Consider the following 21300-nt stretch of genomic DNA (forward strand, 5'->3'; position numbering starts at 1 on the left):
TAGCCGCTGTGCTTAGTCGCTCAGTCATGTCTGACTCTTTGAGACCCCATGGACTGTAACCTGCCAGGCTCCTCTGCCCATGGGGATTCTCCAGGCAAGAATACTGGAGTGGGATTGCCATTTCCTCCTCTAGGGGATCTTCCCAGCCCAGGGATTGAAGCCACGTCTCCCCATCGCAGGCAAATTCTTTACCATCTGAGCCAGCAGGGAAGCCCTATAGGCCAACAGGGAGTTCCAAATTAAGCTCTTTTTAATCATGTAAGGAAGGATGTGGAGAAATGAATAAAAGCTCCAACACTGCGACAAAGCTAGCAGAGGTGATGGAATTCCAGTTGAGCTATTCCAAATCCTGAAAGATGATGCTGTGAAAGTGCTACACTCAATATGCCAGCAAATCTGGAAAACTCAGCAGTGGCCACACGACTGGAAAAGGTCAGTTTTCATTCCAATCCCAAAGAAAGGCAATGCCAAAGAATGCTCAAACTACCGCACAATTGCACTCATCTCACACGCCAGTAAAATAATGCTTAAAATTCTCCAAGCCAGGATTCAGCTATACGTGAACAGTGAATTTCCAGATGTTCCAAGCTGGCTTTAGAAAAGGCAGAGGAACCAGAGATCAAATTGCCAACATCCGCTGGATCATAGAAAAAGCAAGAGAGTTCCAGAAAAACGTCTATTTCTGCTTTATGGACTATGCCAAAGCCTTTGACTGTGTGGATCACAATAAACTGTGAAAAATTCTGAAAGAGATAGGAATACCAGACCACCTGACCTGCCTCTTGAGAAACCTGTATGCAGGTCAGGAAGCAACAGTTAGAACTGGACATGGAAAAACAAACTAGTTCCCAAATATTTGGAAAAGGAGGACGTCCAGGCTGTATATTGTCACCCTGCTTATTTAACTTATATGTAGAGTACATCATGAGAAACGCTGGGCTGGAAGAAGCACAAGCTGGAATTAAGATTGCAAAGAGAAATATCAATAACCTCAGATATGCAGATGACACCACCCTTATGGCAGAAAGTAAAGAACAACTAAAGAGCCTCTTGATGAAAGTGAAAGAAGAGAGTGGAAAAGTTGGCTTAAAGCTCAACATTCAGAAAACTAAGATCATGGCATCCGGTCTCATCACTTCATGGCAAATAGGGGGAAACAGTGAAAACAGTGGCTGACTTTATTTTTCTGGGCTCCAGAATCACTGCAGATGGTGATTGTAGCCATGAAATTAAAAGACTCTTACTCCTTGGAAGGAAAGTTATGACCAACCTAGACAGCATATAAAAAGAAAGCAGAAACAGCATATAAAAAGAAAGCAGAAAGCATAGAAAGCAGAGACATTACTTTGCCAACAAATGGCCATCTAGTCAAGGCCATGGTTTTTCCAGTGGTCATGTATGGATGTGAGAGTTGGACTGTGAAGAAAGCTGAGTGCCGAAGAATTGATGCTTTTGAACTGTGGTGTTGGAGAAGACTCTTGAGAGTCCCTTGGACTGCAAGGAGATCCAACCAGTCCATCCTAAAGGAAATCAGTCCTGAATATTCACTGGAAGGACTGATGCTGAAGCTGAAACTCCAATACTCTGGCCACCTGATGTGAAGAACTGACTCATTTGAAAAGACCCTGATGCTGGGAAAGATTGGGGGCAGGAGGAGAATGGCACGACAGAGGATGAGATGGTTCGATGGCATCACCGACTCGATGGACATGGGTTTGGGTGGACTCCAGGAGTAGGTGATCGACAGGGAGGCCTGGCATGCTGCGGTCCATGGGGTTGCAAAGAGTCGGACACGACTGAGCAACTGAACTGAACCGAAATGAGTCTGTCTTGGATCCATTCAAAAAACACTTTTTAAACATTTTAGGCCACCAAACCTACTTTGATATGTTTGAAATGAGGAAAACGGACATTTCAAAAAACGTAAAATTACCTGAAAGAAATCTTTATTTCTGTGTGCAAACTATAGATTAACTGCTTATAAACAATGTCAAGTAGTCTGTAATGTATGTGTAGCAGCGATAAAGTTGCCTCTTCAGTATGGTATGTTCAAGAAATAATGCAAGTAGAAAAATCATGTGAATGCGATATTCTGAGTCACTATGGAAGCCTATGACCAAAACAAAAGGCTACCTGAATAATCTTTACTAGAATGGTTTCCAGGAAGTCTAGGAACACAACTATTTTAGCACTCCAAAAAACATTCTCCAGTACTCTGGAGTTCAAAATACTTTCCTAATATGAGGTAGAGTTGGTCTTTAATCAAGTATGGCTGCTGCTGCTGCTAAGTCACTTTAGTCATGTCCGACTCTGTGTGACCCCATAGACGGCAGCCCACCAGGCTCCCCCATCCCTGGGTTTCTCCAGGCAAGAACACTGGAGTGGGTTGCCATTTCCTTCTCCAATGCATGAAAGTGAAAAGTGAAAGTCAAGTCGCTCAGTCGTGTCTGACCCTCAGCGACCCCATGGACTGCAGCCTTCCAGGCTCCTCCGTCCATGGGATTTTCCAGGCAAGAGTACTGGAGTGGGGTGCCATTGCCTTCTCCGAATCAAGTATTCGGAGATTCTACTTAATCAAATATTAACCTATTTTAACAAAAATTAATTTTCAAAGCTAAATTTTCAACTCTACTTGTCTAGGTAAAAGCATTCTGAACTTACAAGGAGTTTTTTCATACTTTCAATAATTGTGCACATCACCTAATGACATGAGTATTTTATTTAAATGTATACATTTTTTCCTTAAAAAAAGAAAATGATCCTCATTGGAGACAAATTATTGTAACTTCTAACGTATGAAATACATACCTGAGTTGAACCAGCACCTGTTTGCATAGAAGATTTTTTTAATAGTCGCACTTCTTTGTTTATGTATCTTAGCATTCCACTCAGAGTACTGAAGTCATTATTCTCAGAATTATCATCATTGAGGTCATATGTGAGAGGTTTAAATGAGTCTGACTGGGTATAAGGTAGATCTCTCTGGTTTTCTTCTAATGTTGAAGGTTGTTCCAATTGCATTTTTTTTAAGTCCTGTAGTAATTCTTCAGAAAGATCTTCATCACTATGAGTTCTGAAACTAAGATCACTGGCGCTAATAGAGCGACGTAGTTTCCTACACTTGAAAAAAGCTGTGTGAGAATGCTTAGCTAATTTTGAATCTTGAATATCAGGCGTGATTTCTACTGGAGATGTAAATGGGGCTGGTAGAAATTTGATGTCTTCTGCCCTTTCATGTCCAGAAATTTTGGCTTGTAATCTGGTTAATTCTGATTCCTATAGAAAAATTGGTACATAGTAGGTGCTGATTACATATCTGTTAAATAAATGAATTACTTAGAAAATCATAGACTTAGAAGGCATCTAAGTTAAACTTGGCTCTAGTACAGTACAGAATTCTTTTTATAACAACTCATGTGGGTTGTTGGAGAAGGCAATGGCACCCCTCTCCAGTACTCTTGCCTGGAAGATCCCATGGACAGAGGAGCCTGGTATGCTGCAGTCCATGGGGTTGCTGAGAGTCGGACACGACTGAGTGACTTCACTTTCACTTTTCTCTTTTCACGCACTGGAGAAGGAAATGGCAACCCACTCCAGTATTCTCGCCCGGAGAATCCCAGGGACAACGGAGCCTGGTGGGCTGCCCTCTATGGGGTCGCACAGAGTCGGACACGACTGAAGAGACTTAGCATAGCATAGCATAGCATAGCATAGCATGTGGGTTGTTAACTATGTTAAAACTACATAGTTAAAACTATGTTAAAACCCTTCATTTTGGGACAATTGAACTCCGGGAGTTGGTGATGGACAGGGAGGCCTGGCGTGCTGCGATTCATGGGGTCGCAAAGAGTCGGACATGACTGAGCGACTGATCTGATCTGATCTAGTCATTAGCATTATGTTTAAACTATATAAGGAACTCCATGAAAACTGTATGTTCCTTATAGAATTTTTCTTAGTATTGATGACAATATAAATTTCTATTAAAGACTGAAAACTTACATATAAATTTTTTTTGCAAAAGTATAAAAAGGTACACAATCATTTGTCAATCTAACATATATACACACAAAAAATAACGTCCTTCAGAATTTGTAATAGGAAATAAATGCATATTAGCTACTTTGCTGTATATGTCATCATCACAAGAAATCTTTACTAGTAAATTTTTAAAACCTTTAAATAATTAATAATGTTTAATAAATCAATCCTTATTAAATAAACTTTTCATTTCTGTTTTTCCATGTCCGTCATTTGTGTCCTGTGACCTAACTCTGGGATCCCAAGAATTGAGACTGTATATACTGAAAAGCAATCAAGTCAAAAAAATAAAGGGAGGACATTTTAATTTCAAAAGTTATATAATATGTATAATAGTCCCCTATTCAAATACATTCTCCTTTTCTTACAGGTATCCATAAGATGCATATTTCTAAACCAGTCACTTTTAAACTGATAGTTTCCATTCTTTCTAAAAATACTATGCTTATAGCTAAAACTGTCATAACCACAGTGTGCATTGCAAAATTCATATTTCACTTCTGCTGTCTTTATACCTCTTTATTCTAGGCAAACTTGATTTATAAGTGGCATAAGTGCCAATTTTTTCAAGCAAATTTTGTATTCACATTGTTATAACCACAATTATTTAATGAAATAACTATAAAGTTCACATATATAAGGTCATGTGCAGTTTAAGTTTCTTTTAAACTTCTGTGTGTTATTCAGTCACACTAAGAAATGTGGTATCTCAGATAAGTAGGATTCCATTTAACTTAGAGTTCAACACCTAACTTTTATGAAGAAATGTAGTAAACCAAATATATTAAACATAATTCACCTTTTTCTTAAGACTCAAAGCAGCTCATTGTTGTGATCCTTACTGTAGTAGGCCATAATACACTGATGTTTTATGGCCTTCAGAAGACACACTCAAATACTAGGGTACTTTTTAGGCTATTAAACTGAAAAGATCAGTTGCCTCAGTGTTCTTTCTTCTCTTCTCCCTCACTTCTGTTCCTGTTCTCTGTCATTTACTGCTGCTTTCAGTGAATAGCTTTCCACTATTTATAGTTACTTCTAATTGTTACATTTATGCCAGCTTCTGCTCTTTTCTTAGTTTTTCTTCTTTCTCTCTCCAAACTAGACCTTAGAGCCAGCTAAAATTGACTTCGAGAGCTATTGTCAGAAAACAAAGAAAAAAAAAAAAGAAGAAAACAAAGAAACTCTACTTTTTGCCTGCTATCCTGGCTAATCATGGTACATGTTCTAAGATCTATGTATCTATAGTTCATTTAAGAATTGCTGCTATTCTGAGAATATTTTGACAACTTTCTAAGTAGCTGAATTTACACACTGCTGAATAATTGATAAGTGCAATCCACTGTATTTATCTCATTGGTAATATCTAACAAGTGAGCAGAGATTACTACTAATAAGTGACAGAGATATACTATGCAGAATCTTTAAAATTTGTAGATTGAATTTTTTGCAATGACGTTTTATAATTTTGTATAAATGTTATAAATCCCCAGAACACTAAGTATATTACTATTTCAATAAAAGTATAGAGGGTTCACCTGAAACATAATTCTGGATTCTGTTTATTCAACTTTCCTATAGTACTATGAATATCAAGCATTAAAAACAAAAAATCATGTATTTGGCTGCACTGGGTCTTAGTTGCCACACATCGGATCTTTAGTTGCAGCATGAGAACTCAGTTGTGGTATGTGGGATCTAGTTTCCTGACCAGAGACAGAACCAAGGCCCTAAGCGCTGGGAGTGCAGAGTCTTAGCAACTGGACCACCAGGTAAGTCAATATCAAGCATTTTATAAAAGGAATTTAAGTGCTTAGCATAATAATACAAGTATTTCCATAGTAATAATTGAGTTTCTTTGCTTTTCAATAACTTCCATTTTACTATAAAATCATTTATTGCTTCACAACTATCAGTGGGGTTGGTCTTTTTTAAGGTCTTCACTGACAATGTTAATCATACATATCGGCAATTTGAACTAATATTAAATTATTCCTATGCATCAATACTGATATTAATTCCAAATTCAATAATAAACTGCCATGATCAATAAGGGTGAATAACTACCAAGAGTCTATCTGAAAAATCACATATGTACTCAAAACCAGTAAAAATATTTTTTTAATATAATCTTGCATTTTCTAATGATAGTGATGATGATCCAGGATCTCAGGTAAACAATGAAGAAGATGTAAGAAATGTTTACCAAAGGTCTAGAAGAACTAAGGACAAACAAGCAGAGATGAAAAATGCACTAGAAGGAAACAACAAGAGACAGAGGAACAGGTAAGTGACCTGGAAGACAGAATGGTGATTGCCACAAAACAGAATATAAAAAAAAGAATGAAAAAAAAAAAAGAAAAAAAATGTAGACAGTCTAAGTTAATGCACCAACATTTGCATTATAGCGGTCCCAGAAAAAGACAGAGAAGGGACCCAAGAAAATATCTGGAGATAACAGCTGAAAACTTCCTCAATATGGGAAAAGAAATCATCAACCAAGTTCAGGAAATGCAGAGTCCCAGGCAAAATAAACTCAAGAAGAAACACACCGAGACACACAATAATTGATAAAATTAAAGACAAAGATAAAATATTAAAAGCAATAAGGGAAAAATGACAAATAATACTCAAGAGAACTCCCATCAGGTTATCAGCTGATTTCTCAACAGAAACTCTCCAAGCCAGAAGGGAATGGCATGATACATTAAAAGCGATGAAAGGGAAGAACCTACAACTGAGAATAATCTATCCAGCAAGACTCTCATTCAGATTTGATGGAGAAATCCAAAATTTTCCAGACAAGCAAAATTAAAAGAATTCAGCATCACCAAAACAACTTTACAACAAATACTAAAGGAACTTCTCTAGGCAGGAAACACAAAAGAAAAGACCTACAAAAAATAAACCCCTAACAATTAAGAAAATGGTAATAGGCCATATGTAAAATAGGTAGCCAACAGGAATTTGTTGTATGGCTCAGGAAACTCAAACAGGGACTCTGTATCAACCTAGAGAGGTGGGATGGGGAGGGAGACAAGAAGGAGGTTCAAAGGGACGGGACATATTTATACCTATGGCAGATTCATGTTGAGGTTTGACAGAAAACAAAATTCTTTAAAGCAACTATCCTTCAATAAAAAAATTAATTGAAAAAAAGAAAATGGTAATAGGATCATGTGGTGTGCTGTGCTTAGTTGTTCAGATTCTTTGTGACCCCATGGACTGTAGCCCGCCAGGCTCCTTTGTCCATGGGGATTCTCCAGACAAGAATACTGGAATGGGTTGCCATGCTCTCCTCCAGGGGATCTTCCCAATCCAGGGATTGAACCTGGGTCACCTACATTACAGGTGGATCCTTTATCTGAGCCACCAGGGAAGCCCAACAGGATCATAGGATCATACATAGTGATAATTACCTTAACTATAAATGGATTAAATGCACCAATCAAAAGACATAGACTGGATGGGCAGATGAGAGCATGTGCACATATACACTGCCACTTACCGTATTACTCTATGCCCAAAACTGTATGTAATTATTTCATATTGTGAGGTTCATTATGTTTCCATTATGGTTTGCAACTGTGATTATTTTTTATTTTTTGTCTGGCTATTGACTATGAAAACTGATAAACATCTTTCAGTATTATGATTATATAATTACTATTTTCTTAATATCATTGTATCATGATTGGTCAACAGAAAAGAGCAGAATTCTATATCACTAAAATTACCATTTAACAGAAAAACCTGTATTCACTTTTTAAAATCCAGATGCACAACAAAATTATCTTGGAATTTTTTGAAAAATAAAAATGCCCAGGTATTGCTACTCTTCTCCAAAGTGCCAAATGTATTTCTAGTGAACAGCCATGTTTAAAAACAACTGAACTATATGATGATCTTTTACTTTTATCTAGTTTGATTCATGTTTTCTATTTCATAGTCAATGCTCCCATTTCATTTAGCTTATGTTTTCCAATTTCTCTCTTTTTTGTTGTTGTTTCTCAAGACATTTCAAGTGTAGTAGAAAGGCTTTTGTAACATATATATATAGTATGTATAATATATGTATTTTATAAAAATTGTGAATTTTTGCCTAGCTAAATTTATGACACTTTGATTCTACTTGTTTGGCTTAGTATGAACAGAATGCTAGAGTTCTAATTTATATTCACTCAAATTTTGATATAGTGTCATGTATTTTGGCATCTAGTATTACTGGTAAAAGTCCAGAAAATGTATTATCTTAGTGATTTAAAAAGAAAATTTGAATGAGGCTTGAAACTTCTAATCCAATTCTGAGAATATAAAGAAATACTATGTTATTTAAAAAACACAGGAAATTAACAAGTGATACAGTATTATTAACTAAAGTACAGATGATGTTCAAATCTCACAGAATTTTATGCTGCCCATTATTTGTTTTCATACCTCATTAAAGACTCCACATTGTATTTAATTGCATCGAGGCGCTTCAGCTGCATGCAATAAATGCTGGTAAATTCTCTTTTCATTTTCATTCAATTACAAATATTTTCTAATTTTCCTTGTTATGGCTTCTTAGATACATCCATCATTTAAAAGTTGACATTAAACTTCCAAATACATGGGATTTTTTTTTTACGGTACCTTTAACATTAATTTCTCATTTTTATATTAATTTCTCATTAAATGCTTTCTCCTCTGCAATTACCCTCTGTTTTTTTTCAGTCTAACTTTATTGAGGCTTTTTTTTTTTCAATTGAGGCTTTTGATGGCTAAGTTGAAGCTCTCTCTTGGCAAATGTCACATTGCACTTGAAAAGATATGGGTTATTTTCAAATATCTCTTGATATTGATTTCTAACATAATATCACAGTGATAACAGAACTGACTCTATGATTTCAATACCTTTAGACCATGAAATTTTTGAACCTTGTTTTATGTCTTTGGATATGTTTTAGTGTCTCCTAGTTTACAATCTATGGGAACTTGAATATAACTTGTATCCTACTCATGTGTGAAAATGTATAAATCTTAATTATGTTGAATTGGTACACAGAGCTTTTCAGGTCTACTATATCCTTCTTCTCTGTATACTCATTCTATTAATTTTTGAGAGTTTGATATTGAAACTCCAACTAAAAATCTTAATTTATCTACTTAAAAAATTGTAATATATAGTGTAACTATATGTAATCTTGTTCTGTATTTTCCAAGTCTCCTGTAAATGAGTTATCATACTTTTATAACTAAAAAAAAAATTTTAAAACCCTCTAAAGTAAACATCATGATTCAACTGGCCAGGTCAAGATGGCAATATAGGCTCCTTTCATATCTCCTTCCATGTACAAATGATGAAATCTACAACTGTACAAGGAACAATTCCCTTTGAAAAAACTAGCTGAGAAACATCTACACACTGGGTGAATGAGAAAGTCCACATCAAAACTAACAGGAAAGCTGAACTTCACTTTTGCCATAAAGGCCATGCCAAGAACCGGCTATACAATGGGAAGGAACATCTGGCTTTCAGTTTCTTCCTTAAGAGTAAAGGGCTTGGATCCCACATGTAGTGTTCCAACTTTTAAGACTTCCATGTAAGCAATGGGTTTTCAAAACATTTAGCTGTGAAAGCCAATGGGGCCTGCGTCCGAGACCCACAAGATTATAGCAAACAAAGAAGCAGTTCTTAACAGGCTTGCAAGGATGTACCATGGTTAACATCATAGAATTCAGTACAGAAGAAGCAAGCAAGAAAATGTCCATCTCCCAGACTTTCTCCAAAATAGGTCTATTTTCATACTTTAAAAGTTTCTGTGCAAAGGTCAGGCTTCTATTTTAGCATGCATCTGGGGTACCTGTGGTGCTGGAGAAGACTCTTGAGAGTTCCTTGGAAAGCAAGGAGATCAAGTCAGTCAATATTAAAGGAAATCAACCTTGAATACTCTTTGGAAGGACTGATGCTGAAGCTCCAATACCTTGGTCACCTGATGTGAACAGCTGACTCACTGAAAAAGACCCTGATGCTGGGAAAGAGTGAAGGCAGGAGAAGAGGGTGACACAAGATGAGATAGTTGGATAGCATCACTGATTCAATGGACACGAACTTGGGCAAACTCTGGGAGATGATGGGGGACAGGGAAGCCAGGTATGCTGCACTCCATGGGGTCACAAACAGACCCGACTTGGTTACTGAACAACAAACAACAAGGGGCACCTGAAAGACCAGGGAAGCCAGAAGACACTTTCTCTACCTTCTCCCTCAAGCCTGTTCCAAATTACAAGTGTCTCCCTGGACTTTATGCCAGAAGTGTAACAAGGGACAAAGAAGGTCACTATATAATGCTAAAGGAATCAATCTAAGAAAAGAATAACATTTGTATATATTTTGCACCTAAAAAACACAGGAACACCCAAATATATAAAGTAAGTATTGACAGACCAGAGGGAGAAAGAGATAAGCATATAGGGGACTTCAATACCCTAGTTTCATCAATAGATAGATCATCCATACAAAAAATCATTATGAAAACATTGGACTTGAACTGTAAGTTAGACCAAATGGACTTAACAGTTACAGAATATTTCATCCAATACAGGGCAGGAGTGTACATATTCTTCTCAAGTTAATATGGAACATTCTCCAGGATGGATCATCTGTTAAGTCATAAAACAAGTCTTAATAAATTTAGGAAGATTAACAAAACAAAAACAAATTTAGGAAGATTAAAATCCTATAAAGCATCTTCCAACCACAATGGTAGAAAACCAGAAATCGACTACAAGAATAAAACTGGAAAACCCACAATTACGTGGAGATTAAACAACATGTGATGTAACTACCAATGTGTCAAAGAATAAATCAAGAGAAAAATAAAAAATTATTTTCAGACAAATTAAAATAGAAATATAGTAAACCAAAACTTATGGGACATAGCAAAAGCAGATGCAAGTGGGAAATTTATAGTGATAAACACTGTATTTATATAGTAAGAAACAAGAAAGACATCAATAAAACAACCTAAATTTCTACCTTAAAGAAACAGAAAAGGAAGAACAAACTAAGCCCAAAGTTAGGTGAATGAATGAAATAAAGATCAGAGTGGAAATAAATTAAAGATAGACTAAAAAGACAATATAAAAGATTAATGAAACTAATAGCTGAGTTCTTAAAAAAGATAAACACAATAGACAAACCATTAGCAAGGCTTAATAAGAGAAAAAGAGAGAGAACTTAAATAAAATCAGAAATGAAAGAGATGTTACAACTTGATACCAAAGAGATAAGGGATCATAAGGGACTACTATGAACAATTACACACTAATAAATTGGTCAGCCAAGAAAAAAACAGATAAGTCTTACAACCCACCAAGACCAAATAATGAAGAAATATAAAGTGAGATCTCAATAGACCAATTACCAGTAAGGAGACTGAATCAGTAATAATAATTTTAAAAAACCTCCCAAAACTGATTCACTTTGCTGTACATCAGAAACTAAAACACTGTAAAACAATATATTCCAGTATCAATAAAAAGTATTTTAAAATAAATAAATATTTAAAAGAAGTAACAGCAAACTGAATTCAACAATGCATTAAAAGAATCATATACCATGATCACGTGAGAGATTAGTTCCAGGGACGTAAGAATGGTTCATCATCTGCAAATTAATGTGATACCACATTAATAAAAAGAAGATAAAAATTATATGATCGTCTCAATAGATGGAGAAAAGCATTTGACAAAATTCAATATTCATTTATGATGAAAATGCACAATGCAACAAGTGGGTACAGGGGGAATGTACACCAAGATAATAAAGGTTATATATAACAAGTCCACAGTTAACATAACCCTAAACAGTGAAAAACTGAAAGCATTTCCTTTAACATCAGGAACAAGACAAGGAGGCTCTATCAAAATTTCAACAGTATTTTTCACAGATATAGAACAAGCTATCATAAAATTTGAATGGAACCACAAAAGACCCTAAATAGTTAAAGCAATTCTAAGAAATAACAAAGTTGGAAACATCATATTTCCTGATTTCAAACCATATTACAAAGCTATAGTAACAATAATAAAAACACTATGGTACACAGTAGTATAGAAATGGACACACAGATAAATGGAACAAAATAGATAGCCCAGAAATAAACCTATGCATGTATAGCCAGTTAATTTATGACAAAGGAACTAAGAACATACAATCAGGAAAGAATAATTATCTTCAATGAATCATGCTGGGAAAACCAGACAGCCAGATGCAAAAGAATGAAACTGGACCCCAGTCCTACACCATACACAAAAATCAACTGAAACTGAGAGTGAAGAAAAATTAGAGAGTAAGCATCTTGATATTGGGCATAGCAATGATTTTTTGGATTTGATAACAAAAGTAAAGGCAACAAAAGCAAAAATAAAAAAGAGGGACTATACAAACTAAAAAGTTCTTGCACAGCAATGGAAACCAGTAAAAAGGCAACATACAAAATGGGAGAAAATGTTTGCCAATCATTTATCTGATAAGCAGTTAATATCTAAACTACATAAAGAACTCATATAATTTAATAGCAAAGAAACAAACCATTCAGTTTTTAAAAAGGTAGAGGAATTGAATATACATTTTTTCAAAGAAGATATACAAAGGGCCAATAAGTACATGAAAAGGTACTCAATATCACTAATCTTCTGGGAAATGCATATCAACATCAAATGGGATATCACCTTACACCCACCAGAATGGCTATCAATAGAAAGACAAGAAATGAGTGTTGGCAAGGGTATGTAGAAAAGGGAGACCATGTTTACTGTTGGTAGGCAAGCTACCTAGTACAAGCACTAAGGGAAACAGCGTGGAGATTCTTCCAAAAATGAAAAATAGGAGTCTCATATGACCCAGCAACACCACTTCTGGGTATATATTCAAAGGGAATGAAAACAGGTTATTAAATGCACTCCTGTGTTCATTGCAACATTATTCACAATTAGCTCAGATAAGGAAAAAAGTACCCATTGATGAATGGATAAAGAAGATGTGGTAAATACATATATATAATGGAATGTACAATATGCCCTTTGGAACAACATCAATGGACCTTTAGGGCATTACACTAAGTGAAATAAAACAGAGAAAGACAAATACTGCATGATATTACTTGAATGTGGAATCTCAAAAAAAAAAAAAATCCAAACTCATAGAAATAGCAGGAGAGTGGTTGCCAGAGACTAGGAGATTGGGAGGTGAGCAAAATAGGTTGCTCAAAGGGTACAGCTTTTCAGATATAAGATGACTGAGGGTTTAATGTATAATATGATGACTATAGTTGATAAAACCAGTGTATAAATGAAACTTGCTGAAAAAGTAGAACTTAAATGTTCTCACCAAAAAAAAGTTTTTAAAGTTCATGTTTGATCATAATTATTTCTCTTAAGGCAATATGATACATTCCTTATTAATAATCTCCAAATTCAGTATCTTCTAAATAAAGGGCCTTTTATTCAAAGGTCAATTTTTGGTTATTAAGTGTTCTACAAACTCCAGGAATTCTGATTATGGGGAAATCAGTCATAAATTTACTTCATTATAGTTCTGCTTTATGTATTTTATATGTTCACTTACCTTAATAAGTAATGCTTCATTTGTAGCTTCAATTACTTCATTCCTATCTTGGACTTGCTGATGCAAACTGCTTACAGTGTCCTGAGCTTCTTCTAATTCTAGTTTTGCTTTCTCTAATTGTTCATTTAGTTGCTGAACAGAAGTCTTTTGAGAATCAACAGAAATCTTCCACTTTGCATGGTTTTCCTGATGTGAAATCATCTACACAGCCCCCAAATTGAAAAGGAATGGAAGAAAGAAAATAGGATGAAGTTGGTTTCAATAACATTCTAATACTTTCCATTTCCCCTTGAAATAAAAGCAAATTGTTTATAGTTACAAATATGATTTCTCAACAAACAACATATTAGAGGGAAAATAGTCTTAAATTTACTTAAGAACAGTTAACTAAGTACAATGGACTACTTTTGGATACTGATTTGAAGAAATCAGCTATAAAGACCTTTATGAGGAAGACATAATCCAGATAACCACGACAGTGTGATCACTCACCTAGAGCCAGACATCCTGGAGAGTGAAGTTAAGTGGGCTTTCATGAGGTCGCTAAGAGTCGGACACGACTGAGCGACTTCACTTGCACTTTTCACTTTCATGCATTGGAGAAGGAAATCTGAACAATGACTACATGTTTGATGATATCAAGGAATTATAATCAAATTATAAGTATGAAAATGGCATTGTGGTTATATTTTTTAAATAGTTCTTATCTTTCAGATATATTTATTGAAATGCTTATTGATGAAACAATCATGTTTTGGATTTCCATCCCTCAAAATTACAGGATATGTGAGAGAGGGAAAAAAGAGAAATGAGAGAGGTTAAAGATATGGTAATCATACTTCCCAGTTTACCTACAATCATCTAGGTTTTATGCCTGGTATTCTGGTGTAATTAATAACAGCACTCTTCTTCATTCTCAAATTTCCTTTTATATAAAATAAATAGTCAACATTCTTACAAATTAAGTAAAATTGGCCATGAGCGGGCTTCTTGGTAAAGAATCTGCCTGCAATGCAGGACACCCTGGTTCAACTCCTAGGTCAGGAAGATCCCCTGGAGGAGGAAATGGCAACCCACTCCAGTGTTTTTGCCTGGAGAATCCCATGGACAGAGGAGCCTGGCATGCTACATACAGTCCATGGGGTTGCAAGACTCAGCCATGAGTTGAAAATTATTGAAGCTGAGCAATATATAGGAAAGAAATAAGGGAAAACAACAGAATGGGAAAGACTAGAGATCTCTTCAAGAAAATCTGAGATACCAAGGTAACCTTTTTCATGTAAAGACAGGCACAATAAAGGACAGAAACAGTATGGACTAAACAGAAGCAGAAGATATTAAGAGACGCAAGAATACAGAAGAACTATACAAAAAAGATGATAAGACAACGCGATGGTTGGATGGCATCACTGACTCAATGGACATGAGTTTGAGCAAGCTCTGGGAGACGGTGAAGACACAGAAGTCTGGCATGCTGCAGTCCATGAGGATGCAGAGTCAGACACGACTGAGAGACTGAACAACAACAAATACAAAAAAGAACTTAATGATCCAGATAACCACGACAGTGTGATCACTCACCTACAGCCAGACATCCTGGAGAGTGAAGTTAAGTGGGCTTTCATGAGGTCACTAAGAGTCGGACACAACTGAGCGACTTCACTTTCACTTTTCACTTTCATGCATTGGAGAAGGAAATGGCAACCCACTCCAGTGTTCTTGCCTGGAGAATCCCAGGAACAGAGGAGCCTGGTAGGAGGCCATCTATGGGGTCGCACAGAGTCGGACACGACTGAAGTGACTTGGCAGCAGCAGCAGCAGCAGCAGCAGCAGGAAGCATCAAGACAAACAAAGCTAGTGGAGGTGATGAAATTCCACTAAACTATTTCAAAACCTAAAAGAGATGCTGTGAAAGTGCTGAACTCAATATGCCAGCAAATTTGGAAAACTCAGCAGTGGCCATAATATTGAATAAGGTCAGTTTCCATTCCAATCCAAAAGAAAGGCAATGTCAGAGAATGTTCAAACTACTGTACAATTATGCTCATTTCACATGAGAGCAAGGTAATGCTAAAAATCCTTCAAGCTAGGTTTCAACAGTACATGCACCAAGAACTTCCAGATGTACAAGCTGGATTTAGAAAAGGCAATCAGAGATCAAATTGCCAACATCCATTGGATCACAGAAAAAGCAAGGGAATTCCAGAAAAACATTTCCTTCTGCTTCATTGACTATGAAAAAGCCTTTGACTATGTAGATCACAACAAACTGGAAAATTCTTAAAGAGATGGGAATATCAGACCACCTTACCTGCCTCCTATGAAACCTGTATGCAGGTCAAGAAGCAACTGTTAGAACCAGACATGGAACAATGGACTGGTTCCAAATCAGGAAAAGAGTACGTCAAGGCTGTATACTGTCACCCTGCTTATTTAACTTATATGCAGAATACATCATGCAAAATGCCGGGCTGGATGAATCACAAGTTGGAATCAAGAATGCTAGGAGAAATATCAATAACCTTAGATATGCAGATGATACCACCCTTATGGCAGAAAGCAAAGAGGAATTGAAGAGCCTCTTGATGAAAGCTAGCTTAAAACTCAACATTCAAAAAATGAAAATTATGGCATCTGGTTGCATCACTTCATGGATAGTAGATGGGGAAACAGTGGAAAGAGTGAAAAACTTTATTTTCTTGGGCTCAAAAATCACTGTTGATGGTGACTGCAGCCATTAAATTAAAAGACACTTGCTCTTTGGAAGAAAAGCTATGACAAATCTAGATATAGTATTAAACAGCAGAGACATTTTGTTGCCTACAAAGGTCTGCATAGTCAGAGCTTGGTTTTTCCAGTAGTCATGTATGGATGTGAGAGCTGGACAATAAAAAAGGCTTGAGCAGCAAAGATTTGATATCCTTGAACTGTGATGCTGGAGAAAACTCTCGAGAGTCCCTTGGACAACAAGGAGATCAAACCAGTCAATCCTGGAGGAAATCAACCCTGTATATACATTGGAAGGACTGATGTTGAAACAGAAACTCCAATACTTTGGCCACCTGATGCAAAGAGCCCACTCACTGGAAATGACCCTGATGCTGGGAAAGATTGAAGGCAGGAGGAGAAGGGGATGACAGAGGAGGAGAAGGGGACGACAGAGGATGAGATGGTTGGATGGCATCACCAACTCAACGGACATGGGTTTGAGCAAACGCTGGGAGATGGTGAAGGACAGGGAAGCGTGGTGTGCTACAGTCCATGGAGTAGCAGAGTAGGACATGACTGAGCAACTGAACAACAATAACAATATATAGGAAAATTTATACCATTCTACTTCTGATTATGTTAAAAATTTTCCATAATAAAGTTTTTAAAAATCTCATTTTATTGAGAAAATCAGCTTTGCAATTGAGTTTCCTGACAATTCTAAAACCTGTATTTTAAAAATTAGTTAACAATTATCAATCCCTTTTCCTATTTAATAACATACTTTCATTTTATATTCAAACAACATCAGATCAGATCAGATCAGTCGCTCAGTCGTGTCTGACTCTTTGTGACCCCATGAATCGCAGCACGCCAGGCCTCCCTGTCCATCACCAACTCCCGGAGTTCACTCAGACTCACGCCCATCGAGTCAGTGATGCCATCCAGCCATCTCATCCTCTGTCGTCCCCTTCTCCTTTTGCCCCCAATCCCTCCCAGCATCAGTCTTTCCAATGAGTCAACTCTTCGCATGAGGTAGCCAAAGTACTGGAGTTTCAGCTTTAGCATCATTCCTTCCAAGAAATCCCAGGGCTGATCTCTTTCAGAATGGACTGGTTGGATCTCCTTGCAGTCCAAGGGACTCTCAAGAGTCTTCTCCAACACCACAGTTCAAAAGCATCAATTCTTCGGCGCTCAGCCATCTTCACAGTCCAACTCTCACATCCATACGTGACCACAGGAAAAACCATAGCCTTGACTAGACGAACCTTTGTTGGCAAAGTAATGTCTCTGCTTTTGAATATGCTATCTAGGTTGGTCATAACTTTCCTTCCAAGGAGTAAGCGTCTTTTAATTTCATGGCTGCAGTCACCATCTGCAGTGATTTTCGAGCCCAGAAAAATAAAGTCAGCCACTGTTTCCACTGTTTCCCCATCTATTTCCCATGAAGTGATGGGACTGGATGCCATGATCTTCGTTTTCTGAATGTTGAGCTTTAAGCCAACTTTTTCACTCTCCACTTTCACTTTCATCAAGAGGCTCTTTAGTTCCTCTTCACTTTCTGCCATCAGGGTGGTGTCATCTGCATATCTGAGGTTATTGATTTCTTCTGGCAATCTTGATTCCAGCTTGTGTTTCTTAAAAACATCTTTCTTAAGAACAACCACAACAAACCTATATATATATTTTTAACCTGCAAGTATTTATTTTAATTACTCCTATTTGAAGGTTCTTTTTTGGAAAATTTTATTATCCACTCTTTGCATTCCTTAAAGGTTCCCACAGGTTTGGGCAAATTCATATTATCCTCATGACTATGTTTTTGAGGGACTCTAGGTATGTTAGCAGATTCATTTTCAATTTACTTCACAAGAGCTCTGTAACCCTCAATAATGTTGCAACCAATAGCATGCTGTAACTTGTGTAAATGGATAGGGAAAAGGGTTTCGGGGCACTGGTCAGCTTCTTCCAAATGTTTGGAACCTTGCAGAGACAGAAACTGGTTCTAGGAGCTTTACTATCAAGCCATACAAAATTACTTCACAGTAGCCTTTAAGTCATTTGCCATATTCTTCACTGATAACTTTGGTGTTTCCTAGAGATCCAATCGGAGAAGGCAATGGCACCCCACTCCAATGCTCTTGCCTGGAAAATCCCATGGATGGACAGCCTGGTAGGCTGCAGTCCATGGGGTCACAAAGAGTTGGACATGACTGAACGACTTCACTTTCACTTTTCACTTTTATGCACTGGAGAAGGAAATGGCAACCCACTCCAGTGTTCTTGCCTGGAGAATCCCAGGGACGGGGGAGCCTGGTGGGCTGCCATCTATGGGGTCACACAGAGTCAGACACAACTGAAGCGACTTAGCAGCAACAGCAGCAGAGATCCAATGCACTGTATATAAATACTGCATTTCTCTGGGAGGGTGTCTTTCTGTAAGGATCATTGAAAAACTATTCAAAAGTCTTGGGGAGCCTCAGGATGGGAGGTGATCCAATCTGATCATGAATATAAGGTAATGGGTCCAAGGGAATCACTGTCTGGCTGGAAGATCTCATTTATCAAAAGCTGTTCCACAAGCATCTAACTTACACTGTGACACAAGTGCTGGTCTCTTTGAGATGAGTGTTTTTACTGTCTGCTTATGAGTGCCATACTGTTTGCATAATGACAGGTCTCTTCCATTCACATCATGTTCCTATGTAGAGCTTTCAACCTTCTATACCACCACGAGAGTTAATTGGACCTATATGTCTGGGATCTAACCAGAAAAGCTTTGTGCTGGGTGCCTTCATCCCTAACAGCCTCAAAGCCACCAGTGGCAGCCCCTGTGAAAGTGTCCATATTAGGTATTTTCATATGCTGCATATAAAATATTAATACCAGATATTAAACAGCAATACTAGAACCAATTTTTACAATTCATTTTTTGTACTATCTGCTTATAAATAATTTCAAGAGGCTTATAAAACTAAAACTAAAAAATTGGATAATTAAAATAAAAGTAGAAATATAGACCATGTAAAAAAAGCTTATTGAGTTGCTGCTGGCAAATTCTTGAGATGGACCAATTATTACTGAAGGTCACCAAGTTGACCAGTTAACATCAAATAATTATGCTGAACTCATCAGCATTCACTTTTATCTCCAAAGACTAAAGGTTGTAATCTCTTGGCCTTAGGACTGGATTGAGCATGCAAACGTGTTTTGTTTGGCAGACACAACGTTTTCAAAGAAATTTGACTCTAAATGCATTTAAGCAAGACATGTTAACCAAAAACGCAATTTATTCCTCAAAAAGATGTTAACCAAACTTCCTCAAAACGAGTTTAACATAAATGTCTTTGAGATGGTTAGATAGCATCACTGACTCAATGGACATAAATCTGAGCAAATTCCAGGAGACAGTGGAGGACAGAGGAGCCTGGTGTGAGGCAATCCATGGGGTCACAAAGCGTCGGACGTCTTAGTGACTAAACAACATTTGCAACAAGCACCATCCACAAAAATGCTTTATTAGAACACTTTATAAGGAAACTTAAATTTGAATATCTTCAAATACAGTTTTAAAAAAGACAAGAAATGCTATTCTAATTGATAACACTGTCCATCTCTGTAAAGGCTCAGGACATACTGATGAAGAGCAAATTATTGTATTGCTGCTCTAACTTATGATCAGAGCAAACCTTGAAAATTACCACACATTAATAGATTGACATCACATGAAACTGTTTACATTGGTTATTAAATACCTCCAGGTAGTTTTGACAAGTGTTACTTTATAAAAAGTTATGACAATGATAATAATGTGCCAGGCTCTGGTGTAAGAACATTAACTACATTAATTCACTTAATCCTCCACACAGTTCTATGAAATAGATAGCATTATTATATCCATTTTAGTCAGAGATGTTAAGTTAGTTGCCTAAGGTTACATAAGTACCAAGTAATGAACTGAGATTTAGAACCAGTATGCCTGTCTAAAGAATTCAAGCTCTTAACCCATAGAGTATTAGTACACTGGAATATGAAGCGAAAATAATATGTTCAGCCTACCAGAAATGAAAAGACCAAATGTATTTCTCTATAATAAACATTTAAAAGCTAGATTTATACTTTGTTCAGATAGATCAACACACTTTAGCAGGGAGTAATGGAACAAATTAAATTTTTCTTTACCTCTAGATGATATGCTTCTTTGAGAGATTCTACTTCTGTTGACAATTTCTTGATTTCTGCTTGCATTCTTGCTTCTAACTGAGTTTCACGTACTTGAGAAGCCCCCAGTTCTTCAGCTAAATATTTTCCATGAGCTTCCTTGAAAATGACATATTAAGTAAAGGTTACACTACTTGTTTATTTGGTTATTGTAGCTAAACAATTCAGCACACTTATGGAAGTACTTCAATCTTTTGTAATACTGTATGAACACTCATACACAGTTACCTTATTAAATGTATACTTTATAAAGTGTAACAATCTAGAATTTAATCGAGATATTTAAGAGAGTACTAATGGGAAAGTATCATTGTTTATTGTTTATTGTTTATATATTGTTTATTAATATAAGTTCACTAATCAATGCTTTTTGTAAAATAAACTAATAACCATGGAACACTGAGCTTTAGCAGACAGTAGTCTCCTCTTTAGACATGCCTAAGTATTTTTGCTCACCATATGTGCTGTTTGCTTATCTACAGTTGTGCATTTATCAAACATATCTATGACAGCTGTGTTTGCGACTACAATTATGTAATTTTATTATACATTATGAATACAGATGAAATGCACATGCAAAAGGAATGTTTTTATATGAAAAATAAGTTATATGCTTTGAGACAATTCAACGAGTCACAAATGTTTGCTACCTAATTAGTTGTAAAATATTGTGGGAAATCTCATACAAAATATAAGAGATGTTGTCCTCTGACTGA

At 36.5% G+C, this 21300-nt stretch overlaps 1 protein-coding gene across 9 annotated transcripts in view; it reads right to left on the reverse strand.

The window, feature by feature from the left end:
* Positions 1–21300, reverse strand: part of CCDC18 (coiled-coil domain containing 18) — a 173212-nt gene that overhangs the window by 61660 nt on the left and 90252 nt on the right. For 6 of the 9 annotated variants that reach the window (XM_070786084.1, XM_070786086.1, XM_070786085.1 and 3 more), the window contains 3 exons: positions 20546–20683; positions 13655–13855; positions 2809–3276 (listed from right to left, as the gene is read on the reverse strand). In XM_070786084.1, coding sequence (XP_070642185.1) covers positions 2809–3276; positions 13655–13855; positions 20546–20683 — 807 coding nt within the window. The remainder of the gene's footprint in view (positions 1–2808; positions 3277–13654; positions 13856–20545; positions 20684–21300) is intronic. The other 3 variants (XM_070786090.1, XM_070786089.1, XM_070786091.1) reach the window with 1 other exon arrangement.

The sequence above is a fragment of the Bos indicus genome, chromosome 3, assembly GCF_029378745.1.
Source record: "Bos indicus isolate NIAB-ARS_2022 breed Sahiwal x Tharparkar chromosome 3, NIAB-ARS_B.indTharparkar_mat_pri_1.0, whole genome shotgun sequence".
Lineage (NCBI taxonomy): Eukaryota > Metazoa > Chordata > Mammalia > Artiodactyla > Bovidae > Bos > Bos indicus.